General features: G+C 46.8%; 1 protein-coding gene across 1 annotated transcript in view; it reads right to left on the reverse strand.

Moving 5' to 3' along the window:
* MED13 (mediator complex subunit 13) overlaps positions 1-7,695 on the reverse strand; it is an 87,360-nt gene extending 79,665 nt beyond the window's left edge. The window contains exons 1-2 of the mRNA XM_044286286.1: positions 6,992-7,695; positions 4,382-4,616 (exon numbers count right to left, since the gene is read on the reverse strand). Coding sequence (XP_044142221.1) covers positions 4,382-4,616; positions 6,992-7,057 — 301 coding nt within the window. The 5' untranslated portion in view covers positions 7,058-7,695. The remainder of the gene's footprint in view (positions 1-4,381; positions 4,617-6,991) is intronic.
* Between the last annotated feature and the right edge of the window lie 17,021 nt (positions 7,696-24,716).

A 24,716-nucleotide genomic window follows, 5' to 3' on the forward strand; every position in this document is an offset into this window, starting at 1 on the left:
GGCACCAATATACAAAAAAAGTAAAGGGGGAAGAATACTTTTGCAAGGTACTGTAGATGGGTTTTTATGCAGCTGCGTGGGTGTACCCATAAGAGCCAGGTATGCCACTCCAGGGGCCAAGCTGCTGCTAATGTCTGATTTACTGCACAAGATGAAAATGTGCTTTGGTCACACAGGTACAGTTTGGGTTATAGTGTGGCACAGTAAAAACCGTCATGCACTGTTACACCAAAGGGCTTTTTTTTATTCCTATGTGGTTTTTACAGGCAACGCACAATAGAAACCAATCAGGCTACTACCAGTATATGATAATCCATTGTTATCAAACCCAGTCTGATTTCTATCCCCTAGATGTGAATAATGAAGGCTCAGTCAGTGGCTAGAGCCATCACTACCTATACAGTGACGGCCTAGCAGTAAGTACTTGAAGTTCTTCACTGTAGCAAGACTTTCCTACATATTTATAAAGTAGACTAAGTGCTGAATAACTGCATGTAAGGCCATGTTTACACCACTTTTTTGCCCCACGTTTAACGTATGCCTCTGATGGTTGCCATACAGTAGCATCTGTCACCACAGGGTTCCACTGTAAAAAAAAAAAGTTTAGTTTTTTTTTCCGCTGGATTCCACAGGATGCTAAAGTAGAATACTATCCTTTGAATACGTTAAATGTACAGCAAACACATGATGTGAACGGCCCCTAAACCTGCCTGCTTAGATTTGGGATCTCTGTGACTGATAGTGTGGTTGTGCAAAGTCTAGATTCCTGTGCTGCTTCTATGAGCCAAGGGTCGGTGGCCGTCTAAGGCTACTTTCACACTGGCGTTTTGGCTTTCCGTCTGTGAGATCCGTTCAGGGCTCTCACAAGCGGTCCAAAACAGATCAGTTTTGCGCTAATGCATTCTGAATGGAAAAGGATCCGCTCAGAATGCATCGGTTTGCCTCCGTTCCGTCTCCATTCCGCTTTGAAGGCGGACACCAAAACGCTGCCTGCAGCGTTTTGGTGTCCGTCTGATGAAACTGAGACAAAATGATCCGCTCTGACACACAATGTAAGTCAATGGGGACGGATCCGTTTTCTATGACCCAATAGAAAACAGGTCCGTCTTGGCTATGTCAAAGATAATACAAACGGATCCGTTCTGAACGGATACAGACGGTTGTATTATCTGAAAGGATAAGTCTGTGCAGATCCATGACGGATCCGCACCAAAAGCGGGTGTGAAAGTAGCCCAAGCTTACAGTAGTGGCCACTGTTGCCCTAACTAGAGCCAAGGTCTTGCCTACTAGCTAATATTCTGAGGACATAAAGCACTTTTAGTGTTTGAAAAAAGGAAAAAGCTCAATATCCTGATGAGAAACGTTACATTTCAAGCTAGAGATTCCAGACTGTGTTAGAGCTGTGAACAAGCCCTGTCAGAAGTGGCTGTGTTACATACCTGATGGCAGGAAACCTGGGGAGATACAAGTTTAGACTAAGTAGCAGCAGATCCCCTGCCACAAAAGGCTGCTGTTTACTGAGGTCAAAAATAGCTCCGATTCGGATGACGTTCCAGCTTACTGAGAGGCACAAGCAAAGCTCAGGAGTCAACACGGAGGACAATTCAGGCTCTATTCACACTGCTGGGAGTTCAAAGAGCCAGGCCTGCAACAAGCAACTGATCTCTATAACAGCTGTTTACATGACTAGCCCTTTAAAACGTCAGTAAACAATCACTGCGGCCCTCAAAAAAATCTCCAATATTTTCTTCAGGTGGGCAGAGCAGTGGTCAGGGACTACGCTTTAGGCCTCATGCACACAACCGTGCAGTTTTATTTTTGCGGCCCGCAAACCACGGAAGCCTCCCGTGTTGCCTTCCGCAATTTGCGGAACGGGAGCCGGCAATATAAATGCCTATTCTTGTCCGCAAAGCGCGGACAAGAATAGGACAGGTTATATTTTTTTAGTGGGGCCGCAGAACGGAGCCACGGATGCAGACAGCACACAGAGTGCTGTCCGCATCTTTTGCGGCCCCATTGAAGTGAATGGGTCCGCACTCGAGCCGCAAAAACTGCAGCTCGGATGCGGACCCAAACAACGGTCGTGTGCATGAGGCCTTAGCTACAGTCCTAGTCTGAGGTAGTCCTAGACACACCTGCTGTCTCATCATTGGTTCAGGTTTCACATGCTAGAGAGGGTGTGTGTCTACGACTACCTCAGACTAGTCACTGTAGCTAAACCTACATCACACCTCAGGGATTTCAAGTTGCCATTATTAGATCCCCTCTTATTGTACAGAAAGCTTATAGGACACTGGCAAGTCATGTAAAAAAAACGGTTGTTTTCGTTGTCAGCGTGCACTTGGAAAGGCAGCAGAAGAAACTACCAGCTAAAAAGGTGGCCCAACTAGGGGTTTCTACAACTTTTTCAGACTTGCTCGAAAAAGGAATGGCACTTTACATGAAAGGGGCGGAACCCAAGATGCGCCATTTTGCACAACAAATTGTGGTGTAAAATTCGGGCTCCAATTAAAGGGAACCCGTCACCGGGATTATGTATCAAATCGTTTTTTGTACACAATAAAAGCACACAGAGCTATGGGGACTGGGTATTGCGGATGTGCTAGCGGCCATCTAGCAACCCATGTCCTCAGCTCTATACACAAAATCCCGGTGACAGGTTCAGAGTCAGGGAAAAGTGTCTGTCCCTGCATCAGATTCATCATCCAGCCTGAGCCAATGTGATAAATCTGGTGCAGATCTAGACAGCCTGTTTATACCATCTACAGCAGGGGTAGGCATCCTCCGGCACTCCAGCTGTTGTGAAACTACAACTCCCAGCAGGCATACCTGCTCTGCTCTTCTAAGAATTCATAGAAATGAATAGAGCATGCTGGGAATTGTAGTTTCACAACAGCTGGAGTGCCGAAAGTTGCTGATCCCTGATCTACAGGGTTAACCTACCCATTGTATTTTGCTGGCATCTGTATAGGGTGTGCCAACCCCATTGGAACGGTAAAATGAGGAGATTAAGCGATCTCACTGCTGGAGATGGGCTCCCAGACTATCTACTATGCCTGTCTCCAGCAAGGAGCCAAGCAGAACCTTTTATATGTCCCTACAACACAAAGGGTTTTAGTTTTTTCAGTACAGATACACTTTAGGGGATTTAGTGTGCTATTTGTTTTTAAAAGAGATCGCACACTGACCCATACAAGCCAATGGAGCTATTCAGATCTGTGTTCATTTATCAGTGTGCCCCATAATTGGGGTTCTAGTCTCATCTGCCCTCTAGGCCTCCTGCACACGACCGCAGGTATCCCGTTGCTGTATTGCGGACCGCATTTGCGGATCCACAATACACAGGCACCATTCCGCATCATGGATGCGGACCCATTCACTTCAATGGGTCCGCAAATCCGCAGATTTGCAACGGTACCCTACGGAGTGCTTCCATGGGGTTTCGTCCCGTACATGTCCTATCTTTTTGCGGAAGGGGCGGATCGCAGACGCATTAAAGTGAATGGGTCCACTATCCACTGCGGCTGCCCCACAGTCTGTGTTCGCGCATTTTGCAGGCCGCGCCACGGGGCTCACACGTTCGTGTGCGGGAGGCCTTATATTGATGGGAATTGAGGAGGGGAACAAAAAAAAAAAAAAAAAAAAAAAAAAAAAAAAACACACACAAAGGCTGTCCATTTTTCATGAACCTTCTAACTGCAGTGTGAAAATCACGTACCACCATGTGCATGAGGCATAAAGCAAATGATAACGACGCAGTGGGGTAAACTGTGCTGAAGACTGGTGCTACACCTACTTCAAGAAGAGAGAGAGACTCCGATGAAAGACTTAAAGAACCAAGTAGGTTCCCTGCGCAGACTGGAAGAATAAGATTACAATGGGGGAAAATGTATCAAAACTGGTGTAAAGGAAAACTGGCAATCAATCAAATTCAATCTCCTATGTAAGGTGGAATCTTATCGGTTGCTATGATCAATTTTAAACTCTGTGTGGTTTTTGGTCCTACCCATTTCAATGGGCAATAACTTTTACAAAAAACACAACAACCTTTACAGTAACCAAGCGTCCAAACTATGCAGAAAGAGACAGCCCAGACAGCATTATTTAGTTGTGCCAGAGGGCGCTAGGGCCCGATGATATTCTTACTCGTCAGAAAGTCGGTTGATGCAGAAGGGAAAACATAAAACCGACATGGAACTGAATCGAAACATTGAGCTGCAAAGTCAAAATTTCCATGACTAATAGACATATTTGTGCCAAACATGCGGCCGGCTCCCAATGCCTCACGAGGAAGCACAGCCCTATAAGTATGGCATCCACCAGGTGGGAAGATTGCGATTTCAACACCAGCGAAGAGCTCCAGGCTCCACCCAAATATTACCTGTCAAGTCGTGATGAATTAGGTCCGAAAAATTGGGATCATCCCCCCACCAGAATATCCACAGTTCTCTGCGGCCAGGACGCTGGTCTCGACGCCACACGCTCAGCACATCGGCCTTGAGACAGCGACTGAAGCTGCTCAGTATGGGATCTTCTTCTGTCACCGGGAAGAGGATGGGGGCAGAGTTAGGGCCCTGCCACACGTACTGCTTCCATTTGATCCCCGTTAGGTCGGCCTGGAAAAAAAAAAAAAAAAAAAAGAAAGAGTTTGTTAGAGGCTTGCACTCTTTTTCATGGCATGCTGAGGAACATATACAGTGATCCCAGTCTGGCAATGCGGGACCAAGGAGGGAGGGGGAGGGGAGAAGGACAACAATACAAACACGTCAAGGTTTAACACTTACTAACAGCTGGAATCCCAACCTCATCTTAACTTGCCTTGTAGAGACACAAAGGGGCCATCGCATTATTCCCAGCCAGGGGGAGGGGGCGACAACCAGGCTTTATATGACTACCAGCAGATTTACACCGTGCAATTGTCAGGCCGATAAGTGACAACGAATGCTCGTTTCTGATAAGAGGTGTCTGCAATTGTGCCACCAATCAAGACGATCATTCATGGGTGAAATCATCATCTATGAGGGCACCATCATTTATGGGCAGTGTGAACAGGGATGTGCTACCCAGAAATAATGAATCTGTATGAGGATGAGCAATGGCAGTAACCATTGCTCTTCCCCATACAGTGGCGGCGATTGCTCCATGAATATGCAGCTCCCACTTCCTCTGGTGAGCAGGCAATTATCAGGATAGAAGGATCCCTTCCCAATAATTGCCTGCTCAGCTGGAGTGTGTAATGTGTAATTTCAGCAGGGCATTAGCATCTCCACAGGACGGGGCCTAATAGGACATGCAGGTAAACAGTGTCCCCTATGGACTGATGACTCCGGCTCCTCCCTACACCAGAGAAGTGATCTGCAACAGTAATATTTTTGGCCAGACGTGACAGGCATGACTTGCCGATCATTCTTTACTCTGCTAGTTCAATCTGCCATGTTGCTGGTGGGATTCTTGGGGGAAAAAAGATCCCACATCCTGACAAACCATTATCTTAGGCCTATGGTCGGCATTTAAAGGGCTATCCTCCTACTCTAATGCAAGCCCTTGAGTTATCCTCTTCTATCTTCACATCTACCCAGTGATGTAATATTACTACACAGTGGGGAAGATCTGTCAGTTCTGGAGCCTGGGAAAGCTGGGTGACCGTACCCATTCCTGAACATTCTTGAGGAAAAGAACCAAAAAAGGTGTTTTCTACACAGATGAATTCCTTGCTTATATGGGAATCTGTAATCCAGGAGATTTCTGCAGAAAAGTGCGCATCTATATACTGTATAAAGTGCCCTCAGCTGAATATCTGCAGAAAGCAGACTGATAAGATTAGCCTGGGGGAGCGCAACGTTACAAGGTCAGCTACTAAACCCAGAACTGAGCCGCCGGCCAAGTCTTCCCAGATAAACACAAGATGTGGTAACATACATCCGATAACAGAAGAAACCGACCCATGCACAAGAAAAACATAGGAGGAGGAAGCCGAGAACACAAAGGAAGAGGGGAAATGAAGAAACAAGCCAGGGATGCAAGGCGCTAACCAGAACATCACATCACGCTTCACATAGAGAAGAGGCCAAGGGAGAAGACAGGGCATCTTAAAGTTCTGGCCGGGCCCAGCGACACAGGCCGGAAAATGGCTGCTTCCTGCCTCCTCCCAGCCTCCACTCCCACAGAGAGGAGAATAAGAAGAAGTCAAATCTCCTCAGGCACTGGGCTGGGGGCAGTTACAAGAGGAACGTGTCCTCAAAGCATCAGGGACAAGCCCAGCCAAAGTTTAGGATACACAGGGCTGCAGATTATTATTAGATGCGGAATCTGCCAACTACAGAGTCACAGATCAATAGAAGAGAAGATGGGGACCTTACACAGGAGGAGGTGTGAGATCTACACATGGATAAGGACCGATAGAGTGGGATAACTACAGGTAGATGAAGACACATGGAAGAGAGCTAGATCTCCAGATGCATAGATGGGATCCCCAGATGCATGGAAGAGAGCTAGATCCCCAGATGCATGGAAGAGAGCTAGATCCCCAGATGCATGGAAGAGAGCTAGATCCCCAGATGCATGGAAGAGAGCTAGATCTCCAGATGCATGGAAGAGAGCTAGATCTCCAGATGCATGGAAGAGAGCTAGATCTCCAGATGCATGGAAGAGAGCTAGATCTCCAGATGCATGGAAGAGAGCTAGATCTCCAGATGCATGGAAGAGAGCTAGATCTCCAGATGCATGGAAGAGAGCTAGATCTCCAGATGCATGGAAGAGAGCTAGATCTCCAGATGCATGGAAGAGAGCTAGATCTCCAGATGCATGGAAGAGAGCTAGATCTCCAGATGCATAGATGGGATCCCCAGATGCATGGAAGAGAGCTAGATCTCCAGATGCATAGATGGGATCCCCAGATCCATGATGTTAGTTAGATATGAGAGAGTCTACATCTAGATAGACACCTGATGGGAGAGACCTACAGACAGGGTGCCCGCCCCAGTACACTCACCAGACAGAAGAGGTTGGAGTGGCAATCCTCCAGACTGGCCCCGTTCGGCACAAAACATGAACTCATCCTCACAGCCAGGGCCCGCACGCCATTATCCCACCCCGAACAAGAAAGAGACAGAGGAGCAGCGGGCGCACACGGTCAGCCCCCGGCACCACTAGCACTCCATCGTCGCCTCGGTCACAGGCCAGCCCCGATCAGCCGGCTCCACAGACCAGACGAGAAATGTAATGTCCGCACAGTGCGCACGATCCGTCCTTACAAGCGCCGGTATCCGGGCGGTGTCTCAGTCCTCCCTCCCCCGCCGCTGGTCCCCCTGCTCGGGGCGCAGTGCATGGCGGGAACCGCCCGGTCACCGGAGCGCTGGGAGACGCTAGGCCTCCGCCTGGTGTAGCGCAGGACACAAAGGAAAGCGCCGAGTCCGCTCCCCGCCGGCCACCAACAGTCCCCGGGTGTTTCTCGGCTTCTTTTCTCACAGGTTCGCCATTTTCCTCCTCCTCCTCCTCCCCGAATCTGTCCTCCTGCGCGCACACAAGTAGTTGTCGCTGCTGAGAATGGCGATATCCTCGCCCCACCGCCTCCTCTCAGGAAATTCCCGGGCGATACGGATTAATAAGCAATAATAAATAATCGGATCAATGTCGGGGCAGCTTTCCCATTTGAATTTACAGATTCCTTTCTTTAATGGCGGCCGTGGTGCCTGCTCGGCCTCTCGCTGGTGATTGGTTGGCACGCCGTCATGTGACCAAAAGATGCCTTTCCTAATTGGCTAGTCTGGGTTGTAGACTGGAACGAAGCGAGTGGGGGAGGTACGGAGAGGTTTGTCATAGGAAGACGCCGCTAGGGGGCGAGGTGTGAGACTGTATTCTGATCTGCGCCGCCAACTGGTCATGTGCCGCTACTACAGTCTGCGGGATTAGAAACCGGATTACAATAAAGAAGTTCCTGGAAAGTTCATCACGTTCTCTCTGTACATTCTAGATGGTTAGAAATATCAGATTTGGGCTGGGCTCTATGAGAAAATGATCCTGTGTAATATAGGTAGTAATTACCAGATATAACTGTAAGAACTCATACACATCACTGTATATTTTGTCCAATCCGCAAACCTGTTCATTTCTATGGGGCTGCAAAAGAACGCAGACAGCATACGAATTACATCCATTTGTCCGCCCTGCAAAAAACATAGACCATGTTCCACAAGAACAGGCATTTTTACAATAGTGGGGGATGGGAAAGTGCGGAGCGCAAAACACATATGGTCGGTCATATGCATGAGACCTAAGCGGGATGTGCTGCCGACAATATGCAAAGTGACTTCTTTTTTCTGTTTTAGGGTCCACACACACACACATGGACAAGAATAGGCATTTTCTATTATGGTTACGCCATGTTCGGAACGCACACGGCCGGTATTTATGTTTTGCAGATACACAAAACACTACGGTCTTCTGACTGCACCCTACAATATGCTGCATTTTTTTTAAAAGAAGCCAGAAAGACAAAAAAGGCCAGGATCAAAGAAATGTGAACGCATTGCACTCGCACTGAATCCTGATGGGGCTGTGTACATGAGCAATGTTTTTCATGCATCACTTGTGCGTTGCGTGAAAATCGCAGCAGGTTCTATATTCTGCGTTTTTCACACAACTCAGGCCCCATGGAAATGAATGGGGCATGCGTGAAAGGTCCTTCTGTCTTCATTCAGCAGGACCTGCGCTGACGTCGAAGGTCCTTTTGCAGGTCCTGCAGGAAGAAGAAAGAAGACGATGCCGGCTGCGCGATCAAGTGGATGAGGTGAGTTAAATTATATATTTTTTTTAACCCCTTATGCCACATTTTACTAAGCATTCTGTATTAAGAATGCTATTATTTTCCCTTATAACCGTGTTAGAAGGGAAAATAATAAAATCAACAGAACACCTAACCCGAACTTTAGTCCAGGTTCGGGTCTGTGTAACACATTCAGTTTTTTATCACACTCAGGCAGAAAAAACTGAACAACGGAACGCAATCGCAGACAAAACTGACTGAAATTGCATGCCTACTCGCGCGGGTTTGCCGCATTGCACCCGCAACACATCCAGACAAAATCCGTGACATCCGTGTGAAAGAGACCTAAGGCTACTTTCACACTTGCGGCAGAGAGATCCGGCAAGCAGTTCCGTCGCCGGAACTGCCTGCCGGATCAGGCAAAATGTATGCCAACTGATGGCATTAGTAAGACTGATCAGGATCCTGATCAGTCTTAAAAATGCCTGATCAGTCGAAAGAATGCATTGAAATGCCGGATCCGTCGTTCCGGTGTCATCTGGCAAAACGGATCCGGCATTTATTTTTTTCACCTTTTTTTCAGTCTGCGCATGCGCATAACGGAACAACGGATCCGGCATTCCGGTATTCTGAACGCCGGATCCGGCACTAATACATCCCTATGGGAAAAAATGCCGGATCCGGCGTTCAGGCAAGTCTTCAGTTTTTTTCGCCGGAGATAAAACCGTAGCATGCTGCGGTTTTCTCTTTTGCCTGATCAGTCAAAATGACTGAACTGAAGACATCCTGATGCAAACTGAACGGATTGCTCTCCATTCAGAATGCATGGGGATAAAACTGATCAGTTCTTTTCCGGTATAGAGCCCCTGTGACGGAACTCAGTGCCGGAAAAGAAAAACACAAGTGTGAAAGTGCCCTAAGGCTACCTGCACACCCTATGGATACCTGATTCTCATACGGAGAAACCGCAGCGTAATACAGTACCAGAAAAGTGAACGATATTACAAACATCTTATGCTTTTTGTATCCGTGTGGAAATTGTGTGATGTTTTTTTTTGTGCAATGCAAAAGGTGAGATCAAGCAAAACCACATCAAAAGCAGCAAGTAACAAGTAGATTTTGGTCCAGAAAGGTAGAGAAATCCGCACGAAAATCCAGGAGGAATTTGCGCTTTCAAACCTGCAGGAACCCTAAAAAGGGGTTTTCCCACAATGGAGATGTACTACCTTTCCACAGGGTGATAAAAGTCCATTCTGGGAGAATCCCTTTAAGGATACATCAGCAAGGAACATAAAATGGGAGGAAAAAAATCTGAGTTTCATGCAGAGTTGTCATGGAGTTTGCTCCAGATCTGGAGTGTGTTTAAAATAGAGGTTCTGGCCTGGAGTCTGTATATAGGTGGATCTAGGGTTTGTATATTAATTTCGGAGGCCCCCTGTGGGGTCATTGATACTACCTCTATATTCAAATAGGGCCTGATGATGTTGTGTCCTATAGAAATCTGCAGGGCATATGGCAATTATTTTGGGACACACAGCGCTTTTTGTTCCCCTCTTATAAACAGAAGACACAACAGACACAAATGGCCCCACAACAGACCCTATTACCCTATAATGGGGTCTATTGGGGTTCCAACGTGGTGTCTCTTGTGATTTAATGGGAAGAATGCTGTACTGCTTTTCCTATCAGTATGAAGAAACCGTCGAGAGACTCCAAAGAGGACCTTAGAGGGTAGTGTGAGCATAGCCTTACTTTGGCAACAATTATAACGGATCTCTTCCTTGAGGGTCAGTCAGTTTGGGCTTACTGAAATTAGGGGTAGCTGGCTAGAAAAGGGTGAGAAACACTGCTCCACATGACATTAAACATCTTCCACCTGTTGTACTTCCACTTACTGTGTCGTCTCAACATATGGTGCTGTTCCTGTGTGGCCAATGCTTCCACCATGTACATGTAGAGCAGCTGTGCTTGGTTTGTATATGTCAGGGATGGCCAACCTGAGGCTCTCCAGCTGTTGCAAAACGACAGCTCCCAGCATGTCCACACTGCCTACAGCAGGGTATGTTGGGAGTTGTACAGTTGTGTTCAAAATAATAGCAGTGTGTTTAAAAAAAAATGAATAAAGCTCAAAATCTTTCTAATAGCTTTTATTTCCATACACACAAATGCATTGGGAACACTACACATTCTATTCCAAATCAAAACATGAAGAAAAATATATCAAATTTATGTTGTTCCTCTAAAAAAATTGAAGAAAAGTGAATATTAGACTGTTCAAAAAATAGCAGTGTTTGTATTCTTCTTTACAAATGCAAACATTTACTATATACTGTAAACTGATTTTTTTTTTGAAGATTTTGCTTTGAATCGCTTTACTAATATTTAGTTGTATAACCACTGTTTCTCAGAACTGCTGTACATCTGTGTTGCATGGAGTCAGCCAACTTCTGGCACCTGTGAACAGGTATTCCAGCCCAGGATGATTGGACTACATTCCACAGTTCTTCTCTATTTCTTGGTTTTGCCTCAAACTAAATTTTTGATGTCACCCCACAAGTTTTCTATTGGATTAAGATCCGGGGATTGGGCTGACCACTCTATAGCGTCAATCTTGTTGGTCTGGAACCAAGATGTTGCTCGTTTACTGGTGTGTTTGGGGTCGTTGTCTTGTTGGAACACCCATTTCAAGGGTGTTTCATCTTCAGCATAAGGCAGCATGACCTCTTCAAGTATTCTGATGTATTCAAACTGATCCATGATCCCTGGTATGTGATAAATAGGCCCAACACCGTAGTATGAGAAACATCCCCATATCATGATGCTTGCGCCACCATGTTTCACTGTCTTCACAGTGTACTGTGGCTTGAATTCAGTGTTTGGGGGTCATCTGACAAACTGTCTCCGGCTACTAGACCCAAAAAGAACAATCTTACTTTTATCAGTCCACAAAATGTCTCTTTAGGCCAGTCAATGTGCTCTTTGGCAAATTGTAACCTCTTCAGCACATGTCTTTTTTCAAACAGTGGGACTTTGCGGGGACTTCTTGCAGATAGCTTGGCTTCACATAGGCCTCTTCTAATTGTAACAGTACTCACAGGTAACTTTAGACCTTCTTTGATCTTCCTGGAGCTGATTGTTGGCTGATTGAGTCCTTGCCATTTTGGCTATACTTCTATCCATTCGAATGGTAGTTTTTCGCTTTCTTCCACGTCTTTCAGGTTTTGGTTGCCATTTTAAAGCATTTGCGATCATTTTAGCTGAGCAGCCAATCATTTTCTGTACTTCTTTATATGTTTTCCCTCTCCAATCAACTTTTTACTCAAGGTACGCTGTTCTTCTAAGTAATGTCTGGAACGACCCATTTTCCTCAGAATTTCAGAGAGAAATGCACTGTAACCAGCATGTATAACATTTGCTGCCTTCCTTCCTTAAATAAGGGCAATAATTGCCACCTGTTTTTCAAAGAATTAAGGACCTCACTCATTAAACTCCACACTGCTATTATTTTAAACATGCCCCTTTCAATAAGTGATTCAATTACACAGAATCAGCAGCATGCATGTCATGACTGTTGGGTCTGTTGGGTTTCTATTACTCTACTACACCTGCTAGTAAATTATTTGACATGTAGAAATATAATTTCTACCAAAAACAGTGATTGATCAGGTTAGTGATGTCTGACTGCTATTATTTTGAACACAACTGTAGGTTTACAACAGCTGGGGAGCTGCAGGTTGGCCATCCCTGGATATTTTCTGACTTCAATACCAGGCTAAACAAGTGACAGTGTTTATGTAGTAAGGTTGATAATAATAGGAAGGTCAAGCTAGATACAGAATTAAAATCTGCATCAGGACTAAGGGATCTGTGAAAAGTTATTTATTGTTCTCTGGCTAACACTAGTTCTGTGCCTAATATATTATCATTATTATTAATTGTAATATACCATTAATTCCAGAGTGCTGTACATATGAAAAAGGGTTTACGTATATAACAGACAAAAACAAGTACAATAAACATGAAGTAAAAGAGTGATAGACTGTCAAAGGTGGACTGGCCATAGACTGTACAGGGAATTTTCCTAGTGGGCCGATGGCCATAGGGCCAACCAAGCCTTCCTCACTGATGCTGTCCAGGTACATACTACTGGGGGAACTATACGGGTCAATATTAGGTAGCATGCTCAAATAGGGCTGGCTTGTTGTTGTGGCCCACATCTCACCTCCCAAGCCACCTGCTCCATATGCATATTAGAGACATTTGGATGACAGAAAATGGCAGCTATGGATGGTAACCACAGAGGGATGACTTCTATGGAGGTATTTTGTGCTGCATTGTTGTGTTTGGTTCTGTAGGATGGTATTCCGTGCTACACTATGTAATTACTGACACTGCCAACTTGTCATGTCCCATCTACTGGTGTTGCCCCTCCTGTCAAGTTGTACCCACCTACAACATTGGGGCTATTTTAAGTTCCTAGTAAACCACCCCTGTAGACTGTGAGAGGACCCTGCCCACGAGGGACTACAGTCTACAGGGGAATGGGCAGGAGACAATAGGTGAGGGTAGAAGCTCCTGCTGGTAGTGGGGTGGTAATGTATATTGCAGGTTGTAGACCTTTCTGAAGAGGTGGATTTTCAGGTTGCATTTGAAAGTCTAGATGGTGGGGGAAGAGTCTGATGTTTCACTGTAACAAGTTCCAAAATATAAGTAATGCATGGGAGAAGCCTCAGAGATGGTTGTGTGTGGACAGAACGAGAGGAGAGCAAAGAAGGAGGTCTTGTGAGAAGCAGAGATTACACGTGACAAGGAATCAGGAAATTGCCATAGACGTATGGAAGGGACAGGTTGTGGATTGCCCAGGGGTGTAGCTATGGGGAAAGCAGGTTCTTTAGGGCACAAACTTAGAAGGGACCGACCCAGGAGGAGGACTAAAAGATTTTATTGTCAGAGCCCCCTCCACAGTATTATAAAATGACATAATATACAGAGACACTGCAGGAAACGGACTGGGTGGCTGGTCTCAGAGAGCGATTTTCACTAGCCACAGGAGTGGAGGTTGCATGGGAGGAGAGGTTGCGTAAAAGTTGCTTGGGCAGGGGGGTGGTAGGGGTGGGCGGTATAGGCGATATGCAATATAAATTTGTGCTACGATATGGATTTTGTGCATATCGCCTATATCGCCGGACTGCGATAAGACCACGGAGCGACCATGGTATGTCAGTGAGGAGCATCATACTCACGTGTGCGGTAGCCGCCAGGCGCTCCTTCCGTCTGTGCGGCGCATTGCTAATGCTTATAGCTCACTTGCGCCGTGGCCGCCGGGCGCTTCTTCTTCTCATAGGTCTGTGCGGTGCATTGCTAATGCTATAAGCATTAGCAATGCGCCGCACAGACAGAAGGAGGAGCGCCCGGCGGCCACGGCGCACGTGAGCTATAAGCATTAGCAATGCGCCGCACAGACATAAGAAGGAGCGCCCGGCGGCCACCGCGCACGTCAGTATAATGCTGCTCACTGACATACCATGGCAGTCCTGCTGCCATGGTAACCAATCGGAGCCCCAGCATTACACTGCTGGGACTCCGATCGGAACTGCTGCCGCCACCAATGATGTGGGGGGAAGGGGGCCCCTGCACCAATGATAAATACTGGGGAGAGAGGGGGGGAGCCCACTGCCACCGCTGATGGGGGAGGGGAGGAGGGAGACCCTGTGGCCACTGCCACCAATGATTAATACTGGGGAGGGGGGGTGGGTTTGAGTTAGCAGAGGGGGCTGATAAGAGGGAGAGGCTCGGGGGCACATGAGAGACTGGGGGGCTACATGAGAGGCTGGGGGGCTACATGAGAGGCTGGGGGGCACATCAGAGGCTGGAGGGCGGATCAGAGGCTGGGGGCTGCCATGGTCAGCTCCCTGCTGTTGTGTGTACAAAGCACAGGGCAGCAGGGAGACTGTAAAGTCCTATTATCCCTAATAGAGCTCTATTAGGGTGAATATGACAAGGGTTCTAGCCCTTAAGGAGGCTAATAGTTATTAAATAAAAAGTAAAAAAATAAAAATAAATTTAACCCCCCCCCCCAAATATAGAAAACAATATATTGCGATATATATATCGCATATGCTTAAAATTATATCGCAATATAGATTTTAGGCAATATCGCCTACCCCTAGGGGGTGGCATTCAAAATTTGCTGGCATTCATCATTTCTAGCTGTGCCACTGGGATTGCCTTGTATCCACTGCAGGGGTGTACCTAGAGCATTTGGCACCCGGGGCGAACCCTTTGTTTGGCACCCCCCCCCCCCCCAGACAGTTAAGAAAACATGCACAAACTTTTTTCAATGTTTTCAATAATATTTATTACAAAACATTCAGACATCCGCATGTGTTTTGCGGATCCGATCCATGTATCAGTGGATCCGTAAAAATCATACGGACGTCTGAATGGAGCCTTACAGGGGGGTGATCAATGACGGAGGTGATCAGGGAGTCTATATGGGTGATCACCCCTCTGTCATTGATCACCCCCCTGTAAGGCTCCATTCAGACATCCGCATGTGTTTTGCGGATCCGATCCATGTATCAGTGGATCCGTAAAAATCATACGGACCTCTGAATGGAGCCTTACAGGGGGGTGATCAATGACAGGGGGGTGATCAGGGAGTCTATATGGGGTGATCAGTGGTTCATAAGGGGCATCTCCTCTCCTACATAGCGCCACATACCTCTTACATCCAGTGATGTCACCTTTGATGTAGACGTTCTCTTTCCTCATCTTCTCCATTCAGACCAGACCGCCATGATGATTTTTCTGCCATCTCCCGTCTCTGCAGAGATTGAGAAACAGACATTAGTTTCCTGCCACCCCCAATACTATACTGCAGAAACAGTCCCCCTGGGAATACTACTATAGTGCCCTAGTAATCATGTTCCTCATAGCCCCCAGTAGTAGTAAAGCTCCCCATAATACCCCCTAGTGGTACTAATTTTCCCTATAATATGACAGTACATGAAATACCCCTACTTAGTGCCCGCAGTTGAGCTAATGTCCCCATAATGTATGCCAGTATAAAATACCCCTATATAGTGCCCCAGTAAATGCCCTCATACTGCTCCTCTCCCCCTTCCCCATAGTGTCCCCCATAATATGCCAGTAAAAAAATGCCCCTTAGTGCCCCCAGCAGATGCCCCTATAGTGCTCCTCCCCCACAATGTGCCAGTAAAAAAATGCCCCTTCTTAGTGCCACCATATGCCTCAATAGTGCTCCACTCCCCCATAGTGCCGCTCTCCCCTATAGTGCCTCCCATAATGTGCCAGTAAAAAATGCCCCCTTAGTGCCACCAAATGCCAGTGCCCCCATAATGTTCCAATACAAAAGACCACTTTAGAGCCCCCACTTCCCCATAGTGCCCCCAAATAATGCCCCTATAGTAACACCAGATGCCCCATAGTGCTGCTCTCCCCTATAGTGCCCCCCAGAATGTGCCAATAATTAAAAAAAGCCCACAGATACCCCCATAGTGCTCCTCTCCCCCATGGTGCCCCCCCATAATGTGCCAGTAAGAAATGCCCCCATAGTGCCAGCCCCCCTATAGTGCCAGCTCCCCCTATAGTGCCAGCTCCCCCTATAGTGCCAGCTCCCCCTAGTGCTAGTTCCCCCATAGTGCCAGCCCCCCCCCCATAGTGCCAGATCTCCCCCATAGTGCCAGCCCCCCCCCCCCCCATAGTGCCAGATCTCCCCCATAGTGCCAGCCCCCCCCTATAGTGTCAGCTCCCCCTATAGTGCCAGCTGTCCCTATAGTGCCCCCCCATAGTGCTAGTTCCCCCATAGTGCCAGATCTCCCCCCATAGTGCCAGCTCCCCCCATAGTGCCAGATCTCCCCCCATAGTGTCAGCTCCCTCTATAGTGCCAGCTCCCTCTATAGTGCCAGCTCCCCCTATAGTGCCCCCCCATAGTGCTAGTTCCCCATAGTGCCAGCTCCCCCCCATAGTGCCAGATCTCCCCCCCCCCCCCCCCCCCCGCAAAGAGGAAAAAAAAACAAATACTTACCTCCATCAGCTCAGCAGCGATGCAAGCCTTTTCCGGCCTGTGTCCCTGCTGTGTGCTGCCGGAGTCAGGCGTCGCGATGATAATGACATCATCGCGCTGCCTGAGCCGGCCTCTGATAGGCCGCAGGCACTAATGCCTGCAGCCTATCAGAAGAACAGGGGAGGGACACGCCTCTCCCTCCCCTGCCCCACAGCACGGCCGCAATTACATCCAGGGCCGCGCCGCCTGTGGCGATCGGCGGTGCGGCCCTGAAGAATAAAAAATATAAAAAATTTTTTTTTAAGACAGGCGGCCTGGCACCCCCCTTGTAAGTGGCACCCGGGGCGGCCCGCCCCCCCCTTGGTACGCCACTGATCCACTGTTAGTAGATATAACTGAATTCTATAGGTTGATGTGAGGATGGATTGAAGGGTCAAAAGAGTGTGAGATGGGAGTCCACAGAGAAGGATGTTGCAATACTTTTTTTGGGTAATGATGGAGGTATGCGCTAGCATTTTTATTGGAGGTTAAGGAAAGAGCAGTGAGCTTGTGAGACTAGGGAAAATATGGAGCCTTTAACTGTGATTGATAGTTCTGGTGGAGATGGTTGAGTAAGATGGGGAAAAGATGATAAAATTCATTTTCTCCATGTTGATTTTAGGAAGCGGGAAGAGAAGGATATTTCTGAAAGACACACTGGAATCTAGGATAGCAGAGGGTAACTGAACCAAGGATGTAAATTTGTGTTTTATCAGTGTAAGGCCTCATGCACACGACCGTTGTGTGCATCCGTGGCCGTTGTGCCGTTTTCCGTTTTTTTTCGCGGACCCATTGACTTTCAATGGGTCTGTGGAAAAATCGGATAATGCACCGTTTGGCAGCCGCATCCGTGATCTGTGTTTCCTGGCCGTGAAAAAAATAAGACCTGTCCTATTTTTTTCACTGCCAACGGTTCACGGACCCATTCAAGTCAATGGGTCCGTGAAAAATCACGGATGCACACAAGATTGTCATCCGTGTCCGTGATCCGTGTCCGTTTTTTCCTATCATTTCAATGGTAAACTTGACTTTGTTTTTTTTTTCATTTTTCATGTCCGTGGATCCTCCAAAAATCAAGGAAGACCCACGGACGAAAAAACGGTCACGGATCACGGACCTACGGACCCCGTTTTTGCGGACCTTAAAAAAAAACTACAGTTTTTTCGTCCGTGGGTCTTCCTTGATTTTTGGAGGATCCACGGACATGAAAAAAAAGTCGTTTTGGTGTCCGCCTGGCCGTGCGGAGCCAAACGGATCCGTCCTGAATTACAATGCAAGTCAATGGGGACGGATCCGTTTGACGTTAACACAATATGGTGCAATTGCAAACGGATCCGTCCCCATTGACTTTCAATGTAAAGTCAGGAGTCCCTTTACTTTCACACTTGCGTTCATATAATGCAGACGGTGGCTCCGTTCAGAGCGGATCCGTCTGCATTATATTGTTAAAACATTTCTAAGTGTGAAAGTAGCCTCAGACGAATCCGTCCAGACTTTACATTGAAAGTCAATGGGGGACGGATCCGTTTGAAAATTGAGCCACAGTGTGTCATCTTCAAACGGATCCGTCCCCATTGACTTACATTGTAAGTCTGGACGGATCCGCTTGCCTCCGCACGGCCAGGCGGACACCCGAACATAACTTGAAGCGTCCCCATCACCATGGGAAAGCCTCTATGTTAGAATATACTGTCGGATATGAGCTACATCGTGAAACTCATTTCCGACAGTATATTCTAACACAGAGGCGTTCCCATGGTGATGGGGACGCTTCAGGTTAGAATATACTGAAAACCTGTGTACATGACTGCCCCCTGCTGCCTGGCAGCACCCGATCTTAGGGCCGTGATCAGCACAATTAACTCCTCAGGTGCCGCACCTGAAGGGGTTAATTGTACTATCATATCCCCCAGAGATCAGGGCTGCCAGGCAGCAGGGGGCAGACCCCCCCCCTCCCCAGTTTGAATATCGTTGGTGGCACAGTGTGCGCCCACCATCGGGCCCCCCTTCCCTCCCTCTATTGTTATAAATCGTTGGTGGCACAGTGTGCGCCCACCATCGCCCCCCCTCCCTCCCTCTATTGTAATAAATCGTTGGTGGCACAGTGTGCGCCCACCATCGCCCCCCCCCTCCCTCTATTGTAATAAATCGTTGGTGGCACAGTGTGCGCCCACCATCGCCCCCCCTCCCTCTATTGTAATAAATCGTTGGTGGCACAGTGTGCGCCCACCATCGCCCCCCCCTCCCTCCCTCTATTGTGATAATTCGTTGGTGGCACAGTGTGCGCCCACCATCGCCCCCCCTCTCTCTGTAGCAGTATAGCAGTAACAACATTGGTGGCAGTGTGCGGCCTCCCATCTCCCCCCCCCCTTCCCCCGATTATTGGTGGCAGCGTAGTTCCGATCGGAGTCCCAGTTTAATCGCTGGGGCTCCGATCGGTAACCATGGCAACCAGGAAGCTACTGCAGCCCTGGTTGCCATGGTTACTTAGCAATAGTACAATTGTAGAAGATTCATACTTACCTGCTTGCTGCTGCGATGTCTGTGACCGGCCGGGAGCTCCTCCTACTGGTAAGTGACAGTTCTTTAGCAATGCGCCGCACAGACCTGTCACTTACCAGTAGGTGGAGCTCCCGGCCGGACACAGACATCGCAGCAGCAAGCAGGTAACTATGAATCTTCTACTATTGTACTATTGCTAAGTAACCATGGCAACCAGCAACCAGGGCTGCAGTAGCGTCCTGGTTGCCATGGTTACCGATCGGAGCCCCAGCGATTAAACTGGGACTCCGATCGGAACCACGCTGCCACCAATGATCGGGGGGGGGGGGGGAGATGGGAGGCCGCACACTGCCACCAATGTTGTTACTGCTATAGAGATATAGAGAGAGGGGGGCCGATGGTGGGCGCACACTGTGCCACCAACGATTTATTACAATAGAGGGAGGGAGGGGGGGCGATGGTGGGCGCACACTGTGCCACCAACGATTTATTACAATAGAGGGAGGGAGGGGGGGCGATGGTGGGCGCACACTGTGCCACCAACGATTTCTAACAATAGAGGGAGGAAGGGGGGGCCCGATGGGGGGCACACACTGTGCCACCAACGATATTTAAACTGGGGAGGGGGGGGTCTGCCCCCTGCTGCCTGGCAGCCCTGATCTCTTACAGGGGAATATGATAGCACAATTAACCCCTTTAGGTGCCGCACCTGAAGGGGTTAATTGTGCTATCATATCCCCCTGTAAGAGATCGGGTGCTGCCAGGCAGCAGGGGGCAGTCTTGTACAAAGTTTGTAGTGTATTCTAACTAGAAGCGTCCCCATCACCATGGGAACGCTTCTGTGTTAGAATATACTGTCGGATATGAGTTTTCACGAAGTGAAAACTTAGATCAGAAAAAGCTTTTATGCAGACGGATCTTCGGATCCGTCTGTATGAAAGCAACCTACGGCCACGGATCACGGATGCCAATCTTGTGTGCATCCGTGTTCTTTCACGGACCCATTGACTTGAATGGGGCCGTGAACCGTTGTCCGTCAAAAAAATAGGACAGGTCCTATTTTTTTGATGGACAGGATACACGGATCACGGCCTTGGCTGCAAAACGGTGCATTTTCCGATTTTTCCACGGACCCATTGAAAGTCAATGGGTCCGCGAAAAAAAACGGAAAACGGCACAACGGCCACGGATGCACACAACGGTCGTGTGCATGAGGCCTAAATGTGGTGCTGAAAGCCATATGATTCCCAGGCCAAAAGTATAAATGGAGAAGAGTAGGTTCCAGAACAGAGCCTTGAAGGGCAGAGATAGAGAGAGGGTGAGGAGCTGTGTGAGTGGGAGACACTATAAATGTTTGGTAGATGAAGTATGAGGATATCCAGGTCTGTGATGTCAAGGGGTGAGAGGTTTTGTAACAGGAGGGGATGGTTGGCTGTATCAAAGACAGTGGAACGGTCTAGAAGGAGGAGTACAGAGTAATGTGTGGTTTTGGTAACTTTGGTTAAGGCGGGTTTAGTTAAATGCTGAGGCTGGAAAAGTTGGTAGGATGAGAGGTGGGAAAACAGTTCAAAGTAGACACTTTTTCATGGAGTTTTGAGGCAAACAAGAGTAGTGAGATTGGATGAACGTGGAATGACGTGTTGAGGAATGGCTTAATAAGGATAGGTGTGATGGTTCATGTTTAAATGAAGATGGGGAGACTCCAGGGGTTAGTGATATGTTGGAGACTGCTGTATTAAAACTGGTCCTTGTTGCAGCCACAACATATGCACAATTTTGAAGGGAATATGTCAGCAGTTTTATGCTGCCCTAGGACAGCATAAACTTGTGACAAAGACCATGATTTAAATGGTGTGCCACTTTTACTTGAACTGACCAAATCATTATTGAGCATCTCCAGTGCTAGTTGAGAGGTGGAGTTGGCTCACTACAAAGCATAAACTCAGGAGTCCTCATATTCATGAGTTCCTGAGGGAAATAGATTTTTTTTATCAAATCAATTTTTAGCTGCTGCTCTCACAACATCTCAGTTGGGTTGAGATCTGGTGATAATTCTGGTCAATCCATCTCAGTTGCAAGCTGGAAATATAGCTGTCTTTGTTTTAGATTTTTTTTTTGTAAATTTCCCACTCTACCAGCACCAAAGCATTGCCAGACCATCACATTTCCACACAGATGGCGTCAAGCAGTCCTCCAGCATCATTTCATTTGTTCTGCACCTCACAAATGTTCTTCTTTGCTATCCAATGTAAATTAAGACAAATCTGTCCACAATTATTTATTTTATACACTTACGGTATATGCTCAATACTTTTCTCCAATCATCTTCTATCCAATATATGTGTTATTTTCCTGTTTGCTAGTGTCATATATGTTTACTGAGATTGAAAGCTTCCCAGTCACCTTCTGAATGTTGAAGATAGACTGGTATTTTGAGAGTACAATTTATAGGGAACCTGTTACTATCAAAATGCTGTTTAATCTATGTTATAGAGCAGGAGGAGCTGGACAGAATTGTAAATGGTTTTGTGGGAAAAGATCCTGTATAACTTGTAACCTATTGATTAAACTCTATGCTCTTTCTATACTTAGAATACTTAGAAGTCCAGTGGGTGGGCTTGCTCAGTCATTTACAGCCTTCGCTATATAAGCATGCATAAAGAGATGTCTGTTATAGAGTGGGTGTCCCAAAGCATATTTTAGATTTTTTTCAAATCAGCACCTGGATCTGAATACTTTTGTAATTGCATGTCATTAAAAATTTAGTAGAGCTAGTGAGATATTCAATACCATGTACAGTGAGGAACAGAAGTATTTGAACACCCTGAGATTTTACAAGTTCTCCCACTTAGAAATCATGGAGGGGTCTGAAATTCACATTGTAGGTGCATTCCCACTCTGAGAGACAGAATAAAAATAAAATAAAAATCAGGAAATCACATTGTATGATTTTCAAATAATTTATTTGTCTTGCACTGCTGAACATAAGTATTTGAACACCTGAGAAACAGCAAGAACTCTGGCTCTCAAAGACCTGTTACTGTGCCTTTAAAAAGTCCACCTCTACTCCACGCATTAATCTAACTTAGTAGTACCTGTCTGAGCTCTTTAAAGACACCTGTCCACCCCCACAGTCAGTCAGATGCCAACTACTACCATGGACAAGACCAAAGAGATACCAGAGACAAAATTGTGGACCTCCACAAGGATAGAAAGGGCTATGGGGCAATTGCCAAGCAGCTTGGTGAAAATAGATCAACTGTTGGAGCAATTGTTAGAAAATGGAAGAGGCTAAAGACGACTGTCAGTCTCCCTCGGACTGGGGCTCCATGCAAGATCTCACCTCGTAGGGTATCACTGATAATAAGAAAGGTGAGGAATCAGCCCAGAACTACAAGGGAGGACCTGGTCAATGACATAAAGAGAGCTGGGACCACAGTTTTAAAGGTCACTGTTGGTAGAACACTACGCCCTCGTGGTTTCAAACAATGAATGGTGAGATCTCTGGTTCCATGTGAGGTACAGAGCAGGTTCTAGCTTTTGGTAGAAAGAGATTGTCATGTACGACATGATGTCTGATTTTAATTTCTTACATCAGTCATGGCATAACCCCTTTAATCACTGATTAGGGCATCCCAATGGACTCCTAAGCCTAAATTCAAGATATAATGAATGCTTTCCCATAGACCTAGAGATGGATTGGCCATTATCTTTACCAGGAGATATCCTGGTATAGAAGATGGGTCATAAGGTTGGGGAGGCTGTATTCAGGGGGCCATGGAAGCTCTAATTAGATATCCTCTTGATATTGATATAAGATATTAACTTGTACTGATTTTGCTGTCTCAAGTGCTGGTGATCAGAGTTAGGAACAGACACAGACAGGTATCGGCATCAGTGCCCTGCCCATACTGCACAATCATCTCAAACATACAGGAAGTTTGGGAAGCAGGGCCAATGACAAGATGTCCCAATGATTATAATCCCACCCTTCTCACCATTGAGAGGGGCCATTCGGAACAACTAGATATCACAGAAGGTCCTTTTCAGCATTGAAAAGTTTTTTTTTTAGGATAAAAAGAGTAACTGACCCTTTGATTTATATCACGGCTGCACTCAAGGAGACCACAGTGGGGGACATTTTCATCTCTTACGGTTATGTAATATCACAGTCAGGGAGATTGCTCCATTAATTACCAACACCTTTATGTGAAGCTGTCATAATGTGAATGTAATATTGTTTTATGGAAGGAAACAGGTTAAATAAAGATTGTATTGTTACAATTGCACTTAAATTATTTGTTGCACTGTTTGCAATGACCACTGATGATGAAGAGATTTGACTGACAGAATATGATGGGTTGTGATGATGAGTCATGGGGTGGATCCTTCTGGTATAATGGGTTAATATAACCTTATGAGCTGATTATAAGATGAGTTCTGGAAAACAGGTGACGCTACCTGAACTCATTGTCATGGCACACCCTTCCATTATAGAGGAGTAATCAGTCCCCTACCTCATGTGAGCGCAGGTGGGGGATTTGGTGAATTCTGCAGTCTTGGGATGGGGGGGGGGGGCAACGCTGCCTGAGGCTGGGTATACTGGCCGGGAACGAGAGGGAGGGTTTGGAACGGGGGTTGGATCTCTCTAAGTACAGATAATTTAGTAGATGTTACCTGCAGTCCTATGTAACACCACAGATAACACAGTAATAGCTCTCTGAGTTCAGGTAGTAGATCTTACCTGTAGTCCTATCTAACACCACAGATAACACAGTAATAACTCCTAGTGCAGATAATATACTAGATGATTCCTGCAATCCTATGTAACACCAGAGATAACACAGTGATAAATCTCAGAGCGCAGATAATGTAGCAGATGTCACCTGCAGTCCTATGTAACATCATAGATAACACAGTAATACCTCTCTGAGTACAGATAGTATATGTTACTTGCAGACAACACAGTGATAACTCCCAGTGTAGATAATATAGTAGATGTTTCCTGCTGTCCTATGTAACACCACAGATTATACAGTGATAACTCTCTGAGGGCAGATAACACAGTGATAGCTCCCTTAGATAGTTAAAGGGGTTTTCCAGGATTTTACTACTGGTGACCTATTCTCTGGATAGGTCATCAGTATCTGATGAGTGGGGGTCCAACACCTGGGACCCCTGCCGATCAGCTGTTTTTTAGAAGGCACTGGTGCTTCTGCCACTGCCTTCTCCTAGCTTACACACATCACAGCGCCATACATTATATAGCAGATGTGCTTTGTATGGTGCTCAGCCCCATTCACTTCTATGGGGCTGAGCTGCACCTAGGCTATGTAACAGATGAATGGTCCCGGGTGTCGGACCCCGACCAGAGGATAGGTC

Source organism: Bufo gargarizans, chromosome 3 (assembly GCF_014858855.1).
Source record: "Bufo gargarizans isolate SCDJY-AF-19 chromosome 3, ASM1485885v1, whole genome shotgun sequence".
NCBI lineage: Eukaryota > Metazoa > Chordata > Amphibia > Anura > Bufonidae > Bufo > Bufo gargarizans.